This window comes from Ornithodoros turicata, chromosome 5, assembly GCF_037126465.1.
Source record: "Ornithodoros turicata isolate Travis chromosome 5, ASM3712646v1, whole genome shotgun sequence".
Classification (NCBI taxonomy): domain Eukaryota; kingdom Metazoa; phylum Arthropoda; class Arachnida; order Ixodida; family Argasidae; genus Ornithodoros; species Ornithodoros turicata.
Genome location: NC_088205.1, coordinates 32057924 through 32077224, shown reverse-complemented (window position 1 = coordinate 32077224; position 19301 = coordinate 32057924). Strand labels below are relative to the sequence as shown.

Here is a 19301-nt window from a genome sequence, read left to right as displayed (position 1 = left end):
GTGCAGCTGAGTTCGACCCTGAGTTGCTTGGGTTGAGTTTTCGTTTATGTCCAACAATTCTAACGTGTTACATCTTATTCCCTGTCGGCACACGATGGTTCAGCTTCATTTCAATAGCAGCAGTTCTCACTTCCTGAACAGAATACTGTCGTCAGACTGGACATCATGTTTTATGACATAAAATGCTGTCGAAGAACCGTAAAGAAAGCAAGGAAATAAGTGGACGTGAGTGAAAAGTGAATTAGTAACTTGGAATGTAGCTTAAGTTACTTTGGTAAAGTTACCTGAAAAAGGAGTTCCTCTGAAAGTTACCACGGCGCAAAAGTAGCGAGTTAAGTTATATAGTTACCAAGAAAAGGAACTTAGTTACAGTAATGAGTTACCTCGAACTCTGGTTGAAAGTGTGTATTTGCATGAAAATCTAGCCTCTAGAATCATGTTCCCTAGTTAAAAGTTTCAAGCGATGGTTGATGATTGGAATCAGTACTGCATGAAGGGCACCTTAAAGCTGCAGCTAGTCCAATATATGAAAACACTCCTGAATTATGCATTCATATGCAGTAAAAGCCACTCCATATTGGATAGGACAATACTAAGATGGGCAAAAGCATATAAAGAAAAAAGTATTGCATGAAAATGTTGTCTAACGTACAAACTCGTATTAGTGGGACATACAAACACACCAGCCACATGTCTCTTTGGTGCGTTCCAGCATGTTTACTTTACTTAGTGACAATAAATAATTTTTCAACCTCGAATGTCTACTCTTTATTCTCGCTGCTTAAGTTTGCAACAACATATGTTTGAATGCAGCCCAAACGAAAACAACGTGATCCGTCTGATCAAAGAAGTTTCCCAGTGCTACAGCAGTATCGGACTGTACCACCTTGCCAAGGAATATACAGAGAAGGTGGCAGCCAGGCCTCAGCTGCGAAAGAAATTGTCAAGGTTGATCATATTCAACAACCAGTAATGCACTCTGCCCACTTACCTGCTTGACTGCTTCAAACTTGCTGTTGCAACTGGACTTGTGATACTTTGATGTTGGAGCTTTCACCACAAGACCTTGCTACTTAGCCTTTTTATGAGTTATCCACTCTACCTCTAGTCATTTTGAACTGTCTTTACCGCCATTTATTTCCCCAGTGCACATATTTCTAGTCTATATGTTTTTACCGCCATATAGCCTTTATATCACATATCATTCTAGTCCGTTGGAAGTGCTTTAGTGCCGTTCGGCATTTCGTGTCATAACTACAGTGAACCCCCGTTATTATGACCATGGTTGTTCCCGAAAATTTCGGTCGTAATACGAAATTGTCATATTAACGGGGGGATTTGCAGAGGTTTCACTGCATTGTTCCGCAAGAGTATGGTCATAAAGCGCGTATGTCAGGTTATCGGGGGTCATATTAACGAGGGTTCACTGTAGTTATATCTAAACTTCATGTGCAAAGAGTGCCAAACATTCCCTGGCATTCCGCACCGCCGAGCAGAAAGGAAATCTGAGAAACACGGGAAGCAACACGCTGCACACACTGACAGACGACAAAGGAAACCTAACACAACAAATACAACACCACACAAAACCAGCAAATCACATAATCGAAGTTCGAAGTGCAAAATTGGAACGACACGACCTCACGCGAGTACAGAATAGACAGGAAATAACATGTATGTGACGGGATTTCACACAAAAAACGTAAGGAACCCAATCACGAGGGATTTTTGCAGCGATCCGTGGCAAAATTTTAGCGAAGCAGCAAGGGAAGCGCTCACAAACAGCAAAACTTGTCACAGCTTACATGCATTCCTATGGGCTGTAATCGCTCTTTTGAGCACCGCAATATGGCGGCCGGTTGTCGTACCCTTTCCCGCGATACCCTCACCCATCCGCTATCCAGCCTTTATACATAGAGATCAGTGGGGAAACCGTGCTCTTGTCACGCCCCCCCTACACACAGTTTCACACTTCTCGTTCGCTCTTGGACCGAAGCCAGCTACCCCCCCCCCCCCCCTCCGCAAAATGCAAACTCGGCGCCTATACACAGGTAATTTTTTTTTTTTTGCGTAGGCACTTTCTAATGCAACTATAGCAAAGCAAGTAAAGCAACTAGAACGAGCGAGGTTTCTGGTACTGTACGTTTGCGAAAAGTTGCAGAAACCGAAAACGAGGAATTGGCTGCCCCCGTGACTTTGTGTCCACTATGTCGTAGACGGCAGTTTTCGAACGATATTGCGCATATAAATGAATGTGGCACACAAAATAGGCTCGTTCTAGTTCCTTTATTTGCTCCGCTAACTGCTTCGGAAAAGTGTTTGCGCAAAAATTATCGCGCCGAGGTGAGTGTGTCTGTTGAAAAACGAAGAACAACAAGAAAGAAGCGACTTTTCTAAACCTAGGAGTCGACTGTGAGACTACCTGGGAGACTACTGGCAGACAAATGTAGAATGATATATTAGAAAAAGAAAAGAAAAAGGAAGGGCTGCAAGACGCCCCAAAGGGTAGAACAATTAAGTTGGAATTTAATTCTCTCTCGTTCATGTTCGTATCGCGATCGTGAGATGTGTTGAAAGTTCAGGTATCCGACGCCACTGAAACCGTGCTGTATAGACGTCGCTGTCGTGCCTTTGTTGGACAGCACCCCTAATGTCCCCTCCCCTAAAAAAAAAAAAGATATTGGAACCCTTACAAATACCGGCCAGAAAGGCTAAACGCCACAAACGCCACAAATCACGTTATAGACGATAACCTGAGTTAAAAACACAGTGTTTGACAGGGAAGGACGTTAGGAATTTAGATGGTATCTTTGACTCGTTGCAGGCGCACGTGTTGCAAAAACGCATTCCCGTCACCGTTACAAACGTTTTTCCGCCCCACCACACCTAACAAACGTGCGTGCCCCAACAAATTGTATTTCAGTATATGATCCGTCCGATACGCCCATATAGGCTATATCGGCACTCACGTTGGTCCCACAGTGTTACCAAGCTAACGAGGCGTGCCTGTGACGCGTTGCGCTCCGGTTTAGGTTCTACGATGGAACCACGGCTGGAAGTCTGTCGTGTTCAGGGTGGAGCTTGCCATAGAAGCAAGAACGTCCAACTGTATGTCTCGACATGCTGCCGCGGGATCTTGTATATTACATTAGCTATTTGAAAGGCAGTATTTGCCAGAAAACAACTCCGATCGTAAAAGGTGTTTTCAATAGAATACTCCCCTTTTAAGGGTGTTTTTTTAAACGCCCATTATAAGAGTGTTTTATGAGGAACCTAATTGAAGGATGTTTTAGAAAACGCTTTTCATTCGAGTGTAAAGGCAACACCAAAAAGGTGTACGCCATGGGACAAGCCATTTACACCAAAAAACTGTTAAAAGGTTTACTGTGCAGTCTGCGCCCATAGATGGTGCTTCGCCTGGAAAGGTTACGCAACATGCTTTTATCCAAGTGGTAGCTTTACGGGGGTCACCATGTCGACAGCCGTGTACGCAGTGATTTATCCAGGCCCCCCAACACCCCCTAACAGCCCCCAATGTTTGGCGACACCCCCTAACTTTTCTACCTGTGCACCTCCTACAGGGGGGGGGGACTTTACTCTTTCAGCTTTAGAAACGTGGCGGTAATGATATACGTAAAGCTGTTATGACGTGACCCCCAATTTTTTGCAACGACCTCCGTGTTTGGGATTCTGGATAAACCACTGCGTGTAACAGTTGTGGAGAAAGAAGATGATGATGAAGGAGAGAAGGGGGGATATGAAGGCTTATTAAAATAAATAGAACAGAGATGGAGTCAAGGAAGAAGAGACAGAGAAGCGAAACGAGTGCGAGCGCCCAAAGAAGAACCGGAAGATGACTATACATTTAACCACGTTTCACCGCCAACTTTTTGTCCGCATTGCGTCTTGTCCCACTCTACATTCGCCATAGCTATACAAACATAATTTCTAATCTTCTTTCGTGGCAACTTTTAACCCGTTGGGCTACTCATTTTGCGTCAAAAAGCGTGCGAGACACGTGAAGCTGCAGCGAAAAACACAGCCCACGATAGACTGGAGAACCGTACTATAAAGCAAATATTACGCGTTTAATAGCGTCTTAGCCACAAGTTCAGGGCCAACCGCGTCTACAAAAGTAATGAGAATGATTTATTTTTAGATGTCAAGTGCATTAGTAAGTGCACTCATGAGTGCAATCTTATTGTTTTTCACACCGGCACGGACGAAAATGCGGAGGATCGTCGAGCAGCGTTCCGGTATCAAAGTTTGCGTGAAGCTTGGAAAAAGCTTCAGAAACGTTGGAGACGTTGAAGACAGCGCTGCTTTGTCGTCAGCGCAAGTTTTCAGGCGGCACAAGAATGGAAGGGAAACTGTTGATGATGAACAGTGCCCCGGGCGGTTTTGAACGTCAAGAACCGATGAAAACGTGGCCGTCATATAGAGTATGTTCTGTATCGGGATGACCGGCCTTTAAATGTCAGACGAATAGCCGCTGATGTACCTACGAGTCCTGGAGCGTTTGGGAAAAGGGGCTTTGCGAGTGCTCGCGCCTTGATATTGCCACCACGTGGGCCCTTCACCACAATGTGCCGAGTCACGCGTCATTGGCTCTGACGGAATTTTTGACACAGAAGGACACTCCTAAACTGACATGACGGAGTGCGACAGCTCAATTGTTGTACTTGCACATAACTATACTTCATTCTCATATCTCACATCTAATGTTTCGCGTGCAATGGGGTATAGTGTACTGCTCTCCAGCAGTGGTGAATCACTCCAGGTCATAGTCACGATTTATTTAAAGTTGTTGTTGTTGCCATTCTTGTTCTCCAAAACCAAAACGCACTTGAAAGGACATCGTTTTGGCACTGCTGAAAACGTCCAATCAGCTGCGACGAGAGCTGTGAACAGCCTCGCACATGAACACTTCCTCCAGTGCTACGATGGAATGTCGTTTCGCTGGAATAGCAGTGTTTACCCCCAAAGGAGTTGCTTTGAAGGTGACATTGTCTTTATGTTTTTTGAGTAAAAGTATGTTTTCAAAATGATTCTCATTATATCAAAACAAGAAGACGCAATACTGTCACTATACAGTGAGCGTGAAATGGTTATATCTGTGTGAGCTGGGTGTGAAATTTCGGTAGGGGAAGCTGGGCGCCGACTGACGCACGAATCCCCACTACTGCAAGCACTTCCATCACCACCACCGTTCGGGGAAGCGTGATGCGAAATGCACGTTTTCTTTCATGCTTCCACACTGGATTTAACACCCGATGATACGGTTTCTTCAACGTTAATTTCTCATTGAAGCATCTAAGCAATCGTAATTCGGCCAGGAGCCGAACCCACTAACTTCAGTGTGACCGGGAAACGCAGCGGTGTGCATTGTGCATGAAAACGTCACGCAGTGATGGAACATTTTCGTCTTATGCTCCTTTTAGGTCGCTCACACTATCATCAACATTGTCACATTACTAGATGTCCTTTTATAGCATATGTAGCATGTAACATGTCTCAATTTACGTTAACTTACTGTCGGAGCAAGCTTGCGTGAGATTACAGTTTACAATAACCGGCTATATAAATTCGCGCGAAATAAAACTTTGCGCCTTCCTCTATTTTGTACTGCTTGGCAAGATTCCCATTTTAGACGATTCGAACGCCATCAAAACCGGTTCGAATCGGTCCGAGTTTGTGCATTCTGGCACATTTTTTTAAATTTTGGATTAAACCCAGGTTTTTGATGAAAATTTCTCCCAAATCTCGCATAGAATAATGTAGTCGTGTTCCATTTATTCGTTCGCAGAACACTGAATTTCGTGTGTTCCACGTAAGTCGAATTATTCGGGTTTCGTTATTCGAATCGAACACCACACGGGGATTCAACTTTTCCCGGTAAAAATACAGCTTACCTTGCAGGAAGTAAGTAACATGTATTTCAGCTTCAGGAGGACAGTGGACACAAGAACGTATATTATCGAACGAGGCTTGGGAATCTCGTGGATCTTGTGTTGATCAAGCTCAAGATCACGTTACCCACTTGGTCCACCAGCTTGCTTGTTCTTCTTGTTCACCTTAGAGAACAGCTATACTTGGTCCAACTTTTGTCTCAAACAGCATGTCTCACTATCTTCCCTTCGCCACAGGAGACAACAATGATTGCACGAGGACGTATCTGTACAAGGCGCACATCACAGTCGACATTACAAAATTAGAGAAGAAAAAAGAAGGAAAAATTCTGGTTTAGAAGGGTACTCTTTCTGTGGATAATGGCTTCAGCGAGGACGGCTTGTAGTTGAAGCATGAGCGAGACATCGGGCGCACCGGCGTCGTCGAAATGGGACGTTTGCGGGGTCAAAACAGGGGATGGGATGCAATACCATGATAGGCAAGCCTGAGCGATGGGCAAGAACACGTAAACAAACACAAACACGAAGGCTCAAGAGGCTCATTTGAACCTTCGTGTTTGTGTTTGTTTATGTGTTCTTGCCCATCGCTCAGGCTTGCCTATCATGGAATTTATCCACCAGCTAGCCTGCATTTACGCCCCCCCATTCTGCCAATGAGATGCAATACCTCCTCGTATATCTCATATGTGGGGGTATGTTGGGAGATTGAGTTTTGAATCGTCTAGGAAGTGCTGTGCAGATGTGCTGCGAAACATGAACGACTAAATTCCGGCTATGGCACTGGTCCATCGTAGAGGAACATTTTGCATTTCAGTAATGGGACCCTAACACCGGGATCTGTAATAGGGAGAAAGGTACGCCAACAACTTCCGTCATTGAGACATCATTCAACAGGAGCCGCTTCTGACTGGAGAGGTGCCTGAACCGCTACATAATTTATGGATCGAGTCAGTGGCGTAGCCACGGGGGGGCTAGGGGGGGCTCGAGCCCCCCCCCCTACCTGCCACGGACCGACCCACACAAATCGTGCAAATCCGAGAACATAGTATATGGGGGGGGGGGGGGACCACTGTGACGATCGCGAAAGTTCTTGCAGTTCGTGGCGTCTATCTAAGAAGCACTCTTGAATGGTTTTCAAAGTATGAGCTTTTCAAAATACTGCCAATCTCGTGACACCACCTCATTGGTCATGACAGCCTATACATGTAATCGTACTGTGAACGTCTCAATAAACTATTTTCGCTCCTTTTTTTAATCCTGAGTTTGCGAGTTTGCAGTGTGCACAAGTATGTGTGTGTTGTCGACACAGGATCAGCGGGGGGGGGGGGGGGGGGCGAGTTTTCGTATCGAGCCCCCCCTACCTTGGAGGTCTGGATACGCCACTGAGTCGGACTCAGTTCAGCAAAAGGCAGTACATAATATTGCTGTTCTTTTTTCTTTTTCCTTTTTTGTTGGGGGGAGGGGGGTCAGGGTCTGTTTCAGTGGCCATCCCAGCCAACCTCTTTAGTTGCTGGAGGGGTCGGATAGACGACAGACGTTCTTTTTCATCTTTTTTATTTTTATTTTTGGTCCGCCTCCCTCGGAACCGTCACTATTCCATTCCGAGCCTACCCTGTGGAAGCTCCCTCCCGCCACTGAACGTGCATAGCTCACAACGGCCGATGCCAACTGATCGCCAGTGACTCGTCCCCCGACATCCGAAATGTGACATCGACACCAACCAGGAAAGATGGAGGCCCCCGTGAGACCTTGGTCAGCTCGACCCCATCACCCTAAGCTAAGTAATAATTTGCCACAGAATTTCGACGCATACCTTGCTCTTTTACTCTATCTTGGTCCAATTGTGAGGACTCATCGGCCGAAACATTTTGATCGACGACATGTTGGAACCAATTAATCAACGAGACGTCCTAATTCTTGCAGGGTTTAGCTCGCATCTCGCTGTCAGCCCTGCAGATTTTGTGTGAAAGCGAAATGGGTGTGAGAAGTGAGATCACCCCTGGATCTTTTCCTGCCAATGATGCGGAGGAAATGGCGCCCTCGGACGATGCCTTCTTCCGATGTCAAGGTTATCGACGACGGCCAGCCACGGCACACCTTGAAACCGGCTCCAGCAACTCGGCGGATGGTCCCTAGGAAGAGGTGCTACATTCATTCACGGAGGGGAAGCGCGGTTGTTGCGTGTAATAGGGGCGCCACAGAGAATGATGCTGGGGCAGAGAGAATGTGTGCCATACTCCGGTATGGGTCCTTTTCTGCCTTTTATGAAAAGGGGGGGGGATATGTTTATTGGGAGAAGGAAAAGAAAAGAAAAGAGGACAGGACAACCAGGCTCATATCGGCTTGCTGTTCGAATAAATAAATAAAGAAAGACAGTAAAGATAAAAATGCTATACGTTGTATACAGTCTGTTGTCCTGGACAGTGCGAGGCTTTGCTGGAGCAGCTGATGGATTATTTTGTTTGTTCGTATGCCAGACTGGACATGGGTAAAGCGAAAAGTACCATACATAGGCACCTTCAAAGGGGACTCGGAGTCACGAAAGACAGGCCCACCGGTGTGTATATAACGGCTGGCCGACATTTTCCCGTTGAAATATGGCGAGGAGGAGGAGGCGGGAGGAGTGTCGTTGGGAGGAACCCGAGAGGTCTGCCTGCCTGATTAGGCGGCATGTTTCTCGGGGAGGGAAAGGTGGTGGAGAGGAGGAGAGGAAAGGGTGAAGTGGAAGACCGAGCGGAATCCGCTCGGGGGGAGGATAGCTGCGTCCATGGGCCGACTTCAGGGGAACTGTGCCGGCATACGCCTATTACACATCTGAGGGAAACCCAGGAAAAACCCCAGACGGCACAGCCGGCCCGCGGATTCGAACCGCGGACCTCCCAGTCTCCAAGCGCACGCGTTACCGCTGCGCCACCGGAGCTGGTGTTGAAATATGGCGGTCGTCGAACAAGCGGGATTTGAACGACGCACGATTGCCGGTCAATTAGTGCCCTACCAAAAAAGGCCAAGCTGCTTTCCGACGACTTGCCAGGAGCCTCATTCAACTGGGTCCAGGAAGAAATGTCCCCGGAAAAATTGTTCCCGGAAAAAATGTCCCCTGAGGAACATTCACTTTTGGTACACGTGGACTGGTTGACTTCGGACGTTGACTTTTTACTAGGACGGTGTCAATATTTGGATTTTTGAGCACCAAATCGAGTAATCGTATATACTATTCCATTTCCGAATCAAATATGGAAAATCGAATCGAATTGATGTTTCTTCTAAACCGAACTTCTTCATTTATTGTTGTTGTTGTTGTTCTAAACCGAATATATTTGAATTGTCCCGAAGCTGCACACGTAATGCCGGCACATGGATGGCATAAAACAGAGTGAGCTCTATACTTGCGCATATACATACCGTACATGTTTCTATTCCAACATATGCTGTATATGTATCCGACAACGGTTATTCAACAAGTCGCTTAATTTATTCGTATTCGATTCCGTTTTGAAATGACTATTCACACATAGTATTTCTTTGCCTAGGGGGTCGCTGTGGGTGACCAGGGTCAGTTTTGGTGCATTTACTTCGTTGTTTCTTGCAATAAAGCGGCCTGTACAGTCATGGGGCTCTAGACGCAACGCGTGACACCGCTAGACATATTGAAATACATTTTTGTCTGTCAATTTTGTTGCTTTCCCCCCGCATTTGATTTTCCTTTTTACATATGATATCACCCTGCACTGCACGTCGATCCGCGCACTTTTAAAAAATAACTTGACATGGCCCTAACCATTCCGAATGACATCTTCTCTCCTGATTCGTTGAAACTGGGCGGCTTATATACGCCTTTCTGTGACATTTTACATTTGTGCTAATTAGCAGAGAAAATGTTTTTCCGTGTTAGCGCCGCGAAGCAACTGTTGCTGTAAGCGGTATACAGGCGTGGACAGAGGACAGCAGGAAGGAGGGTGACAGGCAGACCTGTAAAAATTACTTTTCCAAAGTAATTGAATTACGATTACAATTACATGTTCACAAAAGTAATTAAATTACAATTACTCATTTTCTATTGTGATTCAATTACAATTACTGAGAAAAGTAATTGCATTACACTGAATTACATTCACAAAGTTGACTGCAACGGGCAAACGGCAAACTGCAAGATTTGATGTACACATTTATTGCACATGTTCTGAAAGATGGTGGTAGTTGTGCTTGTGGTAGAAAAAAGGCTTTCTTTCTTCAGGTATGTGAACAAAGTGAAGATCACGAGTGCAGCTTGTAACGTCCATTGGCTTTCGAGAGTAAGGTATTCTCAAAGTTCTTGTCTGTAAGGCTGCCACGTCTCCTTGTCATAACAAGACCACTAACCGAAAACAGACGCTCCTCTAGTGCACTGCTGGCAGGGTTGTTTGGATTTAATCCACATGGATTTTATCCGGTGGATTTTTTTAGATTTTATCCACCGAATTTTATCCGGATTTTTTAGAGATTTTCTCCAGATGTGACTTGAAAGACAATCTGAATTCAACGTCACACTCTTTTTAACTTATTTTAACAAAATTACTTTTCACTTTTCAGATTTAACTTTTTCCCGTTCTCTTCTACTTTTGTCCATTCTTCCGCTTCCTGGAGGCACTGTAACTGAAGTGCGCCGAAACACGACAGCTAATCCAGGCGTGTAGGCAGGGCCGGTGCTAGGGGTGTGCGGGGCCTGAGACAGAGGCACATCGCGGGGCCTGTTTCACACGATTAAGTGCATACTTGCTATTTAAAAAAAAAGTAATCACTGGTTGAGGACTTCGTGCGCGGGGCCTATGCATGCGCGGGGCCTAAGGCGGTCGCCTTACTCGCCACCTCCCCCTATCGCCGGCCCGCGGCGTGTAGGATCCACACCATTCAACCACGCATTCAACCACTTTTCGGAAAGCAATAGAGACTGATACAATGTTGCTGGGACAGGCAGTTCCGTAAACAGAAACTATGAGAGGTCACCCGAAATCAAGAACAGCAAAGCACATTTGTTTTTACTCTGTGTCACATTTCTAGCCTTGTATATATTCTCCAAAAATATCCAAAAATATCCGGATTTGTTTCAACCCTGACTGCTGGGCAGCTCAACATTGTACTTCATGAACACCTCGAGCACACAAGGAAGATCTTTCAAGCACTCTAACGACTCTGAAGTGCGGTTCGATACCCACAATTTCCCTTATGAAAATGGTTGTTGAGCTTTTGTTTCTGTAATGACTTTGAGTCAAGTCGGAGTAGCAACCAACACTACTTTATTCCCAAGCAGAACACGCGTCCGATTAGTTCCAGAACCAGCACACAAGAACCAGAGCTCGTGCTGCTGTGCTCGCATTGTACAGTCAAGCGCGGTATCATTTGAACATACACAACAGTCCTCCCCACCTATTTCGAGACCACCATACCGTAGAAATCCGGCCTCTTTCTAGCTCGCTCAGAGCGTCGCAGGCCCGATGCACTAGGATCTACTAATGTGTTTCCTGTTGTCTCCGGCGATGCTGTATTGTCTGAGCTCGGCGTTGGAGTTGGGGTTGGAAATAACCACAATTCACTGCTGGCGTCGTCGTGGCTACTGCAACTTGCCTGACATCTGCGCATCTGGTTTGCATGCGCTCTTTGCAGTTCGCCGTCCTCGCGTTGTAACTTGAAAGTTCAGTTGCCCTCGACGCCAACCACCGTGACAGGTAGCCATTTGTGGTTACCCCTGTAGCTACGTACGAACACCTTGTCACCAGCTTTGAATCTTCGCTCTAGTGACTGCATGGTCAGCGTCCTCCGTCAACTGCCGTCTTGGCCGGACATCGCTTAGCAAGGTCCTCAGGCTACGGTTCATGAGCAGTTGCGCCGGAGATCTTGTGCTGTCCGCGCATGGTGTTGTACGTAATGCGAACAACAGACGTGATAGACGACAGTCAGGATCGTCGCGTCGTAGTTGGCGAAGCTTGTTTTGTACGTTCTGCACCATACGTTCTGCGACGCCATTCGACTGCGGATGGTATGGCGGAGAGAACATGTGTCTGATCGAGTTCCTTCTTAGGAAGTCGGCCGTCTCGGATGAAGTGAAAGACGTGCCATTGTCGGTAACCACGACATCGGGCAATCCGTGGGTCGCAAACACAAGGCGAAGATGACGGATCAGTTCGGCCGCCGACATCGACGACACAGGAATCACTTCCGGCCATCTCGAGACGATCGCCAAGAACGTGTACCCTTGAAGAGGCCCTGCATAATCCAGATGCAGCCTTGACCAAGGCTTCTGCGGCGGCAGCCACGGGTGTGACGTGTCTCTCGGTGGCATATTCCGCGTTAATTGGCACAGGGTGCACCGACCGATCATGCTCTCAATGTCAGCATCGATCCCCGGCCACCATACAAAACTTCTGGCCATTGCTTTCGTGCGTACGATCCCTGCGTGGCCTGAATGCAGTGTGGTGAGGATCCCCTGCCGTAGTGCTTGAGGGACGATAACTCTGGTTCCTCAAAGCAGGCAACCATCCTGAATAGATATCTCGAAACGGCGTGTCCAGTAAGGCTTGAGATCTCTCGCTTGAGGTGATGACTTCGGCCAACCGTCTCTAGTCCACTGTTGAACCCGAAGCAACACCTGATCTCTGTCTGTTGCAGCAGCAACGTTTCTGGCATGTATCGCTGCTTGTAGCACCTCTTCAATAAGGAAAACCTCCGGAGGGTTGGGTTCAGCTGTGGCTCCGGGCTCCACCTCTAGTGGCAATCGGCTGAGGGCATCGGCGTTGCCCATGTCTGCTCCCTTCCGGTAACGGAGTTCGTAACTTAACACTTCGAGCGTCAGCGTCCAACGAAGCATCCTTGGCGAAATTGCTTGTTGCATTTGCCGATGTGAGTGCAGGAGACCAAGCAATGGCTTGTGATTTGTGTATATCCCAAATTTGCGTCCGTAGAGGTATTGCCTAAACTTGGTCACTCCAAATATGATTGCCAAAGCTTCCCTGTCGATCTGCGCGTAGTTGCGCTCACTTGGGTGTAATGTCCTGAATGCGAAGGCAATGGGCGTTTCGCACCCGTTGTCATCAACGTGGGCAACCACCGCACCTATCCCATATGGAGATGCGTCGCACACCAGAACTAACTCCTTCCCCAGCTCGTAGTGGCACAGTAACATTTCAGAGCTTAACCCCCTTTTTAAGTTTCCAAAAGCTTGTCTGTGTTCCCTTGTCCAGCTCCACTTTGAATCCTTGTCCAGAAGGCGATGTAAAGGTTCTAGTAAAGTAGCCTTGTTCCGGATAAAACGGTCGTAAAAGTTAACAAGTCCCAGGAAAGCCTGGAGCTCTTTCTTGTCCTTCGGCTCCGTGGCATCGTGGACCGCTTTCACTTTCTCAGCACACGGGCGAATACCCTCGGCGCTGATGTTGAACCCCAAGAAGCTCAGCTAGGACATTGAAAACTTGCATTTCTTGGCGTTTAGCCGAAGTCCTGCACGTTGCAGTCGTTCTAGTGCTGGACTCTCTGGTCATGCTCCTGAACAGTCTTCCCAGTAATGATGATGTCATCAAGAAAAGCTGCAACGCCGGGAACACCGTGTAGTACCGTCTCGACGAAGCGTTGAAATATCCAGTCGTGATTACCGACAATGGCACGTCTTTCACTTCATCCGAGACGGCCGACTTCCTAAGAAGGAACTCGATCAGACACATGTTCTCTCCGCCATCCCATCCTCGTCGCCAGTTGTAATGACCTTGAGTCAAGTCGGAGTAGCAACCAAAGGCGACGACGGATGTAGAGAGACTGCAACAGGCGATGTCTACCGGAGCTTCAGGCGACGCGACGGGACAGTCAGTTCCAACGGCTATGGGATACCTAGGACACATGGAGCCCTTCGATCCCAACATGTCGGACGGCTGGGACGGACGAACCAAAGTCAACAGAAATAACAGATTTTCTTAGGACTTCTTGTTAACTTTGTGGTCACATCATATCTTTACTTCCTGTTGACTTATGGCCATTTACTTTCTGTAGACCACTCCCAACAGAAATGCAATATATTTTTCTATTGAATTTACACAGACTCTTTGCGTAATACACTCAACAGAAACAACGAATTTTCTTCAGACTTTTTGTTAATTTTGTGTTGACATAATATGCTTGCTTTCTATTGACTTATGGTCTTTAACTTTCTGTAGACCGCTCCCAACAGAAAGGCAATTTCTTTTGTATTGCATTTACATATCGGTTTTGCATAAATCAAGCGGTGCCAGTGTACACATTTTCTGAAGCCCTTCTGTTGACTTACTATTGACGTTTCAGGCGTGTTTCATGGGCATTGCTATGTTAGCCGTTTTGGGCATTTTGCGGAATTTGGAAACAAATGAGAGCAGCAGTGTGGGAGAAAGTTACAAATTAAGGAACAAATCATTGGCATTCTGGCCAATTCTGGCTATCATTCACACACTTGTAGGATCATCGAGGACAGTCCTCAGTGTCATTCGCAATAGCTTAATTTGCCAGTGCTTTCAGGACGTCCACCTCTGAACACGTAGCGTGTGGAGCTACAAAGGCATATGCAGCACTGGCATTTCCTTCCTAAGGGATACAAATACTATAAGCTATACTGCTTGCCTTGCGAGCTTCCGCAAATTCCAGAGTCCTGCTTACCTGTGAGTCAGAATGGAGGGTGATGTGTCTCAGATTAATTGGATTACCCATACAACCAACACTGAAGTTAGGAATTCAAGATAGCATCTGTGTTTCTAACACAATCATCGTTATCAAATAAAGTTGTTGTTGCTGTTTGTTTGTTTGTTGTTGCACTGTGAGATGGCCATTTGCATTTGCATCAATGTGAACCTGGATGGCAAATTACGCGCTGATGTGTAAGCTTGCAGTTATAAACACAGACGTTATCTTGATAGTGAGTTGATACTTCAGGGAATTCCCCACTTCAGTGTTGTATGTATGCGTAATTGAATTAAGCTGAGACACCTCACCTTTCATTCTGACACGGAGGCAAGCAGGAGTCTCGAATTTGCGGAAGCTGGCAAGACAAGCTGTAGTACTGTGTTCTTTAGTAATTACGTCTTTCTACATGCTAAGTGCTCAGAAGTGGACATCGTGAAAGCACTGGCAAATTAGGCTATTGCGAACGGCGCAGAGGATTATCCAAGGATTATCCTCGATGATCCCCACACGTGTGCCAATAGGCCACGTGTTGCTTTTCAACACAGGTTAAATAAATCATCAATACACTTTCACACGACAGGAACCCAACAGAATTCCAAGAGGTATGCGGTGGCCAATTTTCAACATCGCCAGTAATATGTGAATAGCTCCGGCAATAGAAAATCTAGTTTTTGTCAACAGGAAATTTATAGGCTACAGTGATACACTTCAACAGAATTTCCATAACAGTTTTCGTCAGAGTAAATTCTATGCAGAGACAAAAGACAAATATTCTGTCGATTTTCTTTTGTAGAGATGTCTACAGAAAGTTCGTGCCAAAGGAAAGCCGACGAATAGAATTACACCTGTTAAAGGAGATCTGTATATACAATTTATATGCAGGCTATACCCTACCTCGTATTTTGTCTATTGATGTTCTGCAGTTTGGCACAGCAGGTTTCCGTATAACAAGGCACGTCTTTTGCTTGTCTATTTTACGCTGCCTTTTGAAAACGAAGAAAAAGGAAATCCAAATAAAGTTTAGATACTTCTTGTTGTCGAACTATTTTGACATTTTGAAAAAATGAAATGCCAAAGGCGTCTATATCCGTTTTGTTTTACAATAACGTACAGGAAATCAAAGTGGGAACAAATGAAAAAGAGGCCAAAGGATATAAAAAATGGCAATAAACCTGCAAAATTCATTTTCATAAGGGACGTGTGCAGCTAGGATCTCGCTCTTTGAAAGGCACTCGTAGCACAAAGTGGTTTTGCTCGCTAATAAACTATACTTATGCTACAGTAAATCAAACAGGTTAAATTTCCTGATTCGTTTCATGTTGTTCCCTATGCAAACAGTCTGCTAAGTGCAAAAGAAAAACATGTTGCCTTTCTTGTTGTTGTGAGTGGTCCACAGAAAGTTAAACGCCATAAGTCAACATATGGTGCCAGCGCAAAGGTCCCAAAAAGTCTCAAGAAATCTGCTGTTTCTGCTGACTCTGGTCTGTTGACTGTAGACAAAAAACCAACAGCCATTTTTCAAAGGGATATGCAAAAAGTATGTGTAAATCCAATAGAAAAACATACTGCATCTCTGTTGGTAGTGGTCTACAGAAACTTACCGTCTCTAAGTCAACCGTAAGTAAATATATGATGTCAGCACAAAGTTAACAAAAAATCGAAAGAAAATCTGTTGTTTCTGTTGGCTCTGCTCTGTTGACTGTGAACAGAAAACAACAGCAAGGGTCAACCCTAGCTTTGCTCGATAATCGCACAGGAAGTCAAAAGAATTTCAACAGGACCTCCTGTATAATCCGTCTACAGAAGGTACATATAATTGTAGTAAACAAGCTTTGTACACGTTGTCAACGGAAGTTCCGACACAGAAAGTACATATAATGTAGCCCACAGGTAGTGCACACATAGTCAACAGAAATTGCTGTTGACTTGACCAGCAAGAAGTCAAAGTCAACAGACTGTCAATGTAGGAAATAAAGAGTACATAAGAAGTCTGTACAAAGGCAAAATCCATTTTCATAAGGGATCGTACTCCTTTTCCCATGGCGCAAGAGTTTTTCTCCTTCCACATTCAAATGTAGAAAATCTGGGGGCTTAATTGCAAGTCCACCTCACGAGCTAACGACAGCAACGGCTATTCGTTAAAACTAGCGCGAGACGGGTTTCACGGGGCATATTTCGTGCTCGCTTCGTCAACGGGACAGTGGCGTAATCTCTGGCCACAACTTCGACCGAACATAGTCGGCTGCATACCGAAATGGGGGAAGGTACAGAACCCGAGCGACGCGCGCGGCCCTTCTCATCCTCTTCTCCGTCCTTAAAGGGATAGTCGCATCCGGAAGCGTGTTCCGGAACTATTATGGTCATGTTCCCTGTCGTTCATAATGTACGCCGGCAAATTTTCTCCGCACAAATCCACTTGGTTGACTCAGAAACGATTTTTAAATGTTCGCGCTTCCGGCGCGCACGGCAATCCCCGCAAGGCGCCGACACTGGATGACGTCACTCGGATAAACCAACCATCAGGAGGCGCTCCTTCCCGTCGCAGATTCTGTGTGTGTCTGAGCGTGCGTCTGGCCCTTTTTCTTGTTGTCTTGTCGCGTTTGCTTTGAAGTACTTTGAACCACAGCGTGTGGCCTAGGATTTCACGCCGTTGACGTGCGATGTCACAGCCAGGAAACCGGTGCTACATGCTCGGGTGCAGAAAGACTTATAACGCGAATCCCGAGCTTACATTTCACCGACCTCGCAATGGCGAAACGAAACGAAAGTGGGAGGCAGCGATCGCCAGCCACTACTGTGGTGTGGCCCAAGGATTGAATGTTTCACGCGTCTGTTCCTGTCATTTCGCCGACGACGCCTATTTTGATGAAGATGTATTGCAAGTTCGGCTTGGGCTACGGCAGAAACAGAAGCGGCTGAAGATTGACGCCGTGCCTACCACCCCTACCACATTCGATCAGGAACAAGGGCAGGAACCAGTAACGGAGGTAAGTGACAATTTTGCGTGGTCACAGCTACACGCTGCGATGAAAAATATCAGTTGTCACAGTAAACATCATCGCGAACACCTGGCCTCGCCGTCGATTGTAACGTCACAGTCACACCGGCTACTAATATACACAAATTATTACAATGATTGCAGCATCCTGACGCAATAGTACGCGTACTCTAGAGAAAAAAGATTGGTGTGTTGTTGCGGTGCTAATTGTCGCCAGTATTATGCAGGAGTAACGTAACACTCCCACATGACAGCATTATTCTAATCTTATTGCAGCTAGTGGATGTTTCTACAGTTCATAGTGTAAGCCTGATGGCAGCATTCAGGGATGTGAAAGCATCGCAATCTGTGTTTGGCTACGTCGGAGACACTTGCATCAGTATTCTTACTGCAGCCTTGTTGCTAATTTCTGGCTCTATTTCAGGCGGCAGCAAGCACGTCAACGGAATCAACTGGATTTGGTATGTTTTGTCAAGCCACGAAAATATTGCAATTCTTTTTGCACGTCCCACAAAATAATGGATATGTTCGAGTCCTGAAAATTGTAGAGTTCTGTGAAAGGAATCTTGTGTGATGCGGCTGCCAGCGTTTATAACGTAATGTCGACAGGAAAATAACTGTGCCAGTGAAATAGGGACCGCAAAGGGGAAGATTTATTTGCATAGTCATTTTTATATTTGTTATTGTACCTGCTAGGCCCACAACATATTCTTTTGAGTGTTAACACTCAAGGCCATATTTCAGATGTGGAGGTCATGGCTGAAGCAAGTGCTGGGGACCCACTTCCCACTTCACGGCGCATCTCACAAGGGGGTTGTCATCCCCTGATTCCAGGAAGAGGAAAAAAAAAATGGACACAGACTTGCATAGCATATTAGTACACCAGATATGGATCTGCCAACATGAACCCTCCTAACATCCCTGTGGCAGCGTACCTGTAACCGCCCAGACTTCACACCACATTAATCTAGACCCACAGCACAACATAATAAAATAGCTTAGGTTTATTTGCCTCCCATACATAATGGGAGGCAAATAAACCTATGCTATTTCGTTACTCCCACTCCGTCATACTCTACTGTACAATAAATCGATACAATTATAGGGTCATTCTTTATTCCCGTCACTGCACCGCATTGAAAATCTGCACAGAATTCAAAATATTCCCACCTCGGCACTAACTTAGTGCAGTACAGTCTGGATTTGATGCCAGAGCTAATACTGCCACGTGTAGTAGTTTTTGCTGTACAGATGGGTAGACAGTCTGTTGACTGCAACTGGAGATACAGAGTGACAAGACAAAACATCCCCCACACTGCAATGACGAAAAGACGAAAATTGCAGCAAGACGAAAATTTTGCTGACATAGGCACACTTTGTGTAAATGAGCCCTTGGCCATCCCCCTTGCCTCCCATCAGAGGTTTTGGAGGATACTATAGGTGTGTGGTGTACGGATAGGTTTATCCGTACACCAGCCACCAATAGTATCCTCCTAAACCTCTGATGGGAGGCAAGGGGGATGACCAAGGGCTCATTTACACAAAGTCTGCCTATGTCAGCAAAATTTTTGTCTTTCCACTACATGTCTCCAGTTCCAGCCATCAGTATGCACCAGCTTGTCTCTCTTGTCAAGACACCCTTGTTTCGATGGTCCTAACGCTGATAGCCTTGATAGGACGTAGATGGGAACTCCCTCCTGATGGCTCGGACAACGCATCCAGGA

The 19301-nt window shown here is 46.0% G+C and overlaps 1 protein-coding gene and 1 long non-coding RNA gene across 2 annotated transcripts; one reads left to right on the top strand and one right to left on the bottom strand.

The window, feature by feature from the left end:
* Window positions 1-11655: 11655 nt before the first annotated feature.
* Window positions 11656-12315, bottom strand: LOC135395681 (uncharacterized protein K02A2.6-like). The gene has a single exon (XM_064626778.1). The coding sequence runs from the start codon at window positions 12313-12315 to the stop codon at window positions 11656-11658; it is 660 nt and encodes a 219-aa protein (XP_064482848.1).
* A 4956-nt stretch (window positions 12316-17271) lies between these two features.
* LOC135395475 (uncharacterized) lies at window positions 17272-18539 on the top strand. Its single transcript, XR_010423107.1, has 3 exons — window positions 17272-17566; window positions 18002-18038; window positions 18322-18539. It is a non-coding gene; the product is annotated as an uncharacterized LOC135395475 (long non-coding RNA).
* Window positions 18540-19301: the final 762 nt, after the last annotated feature.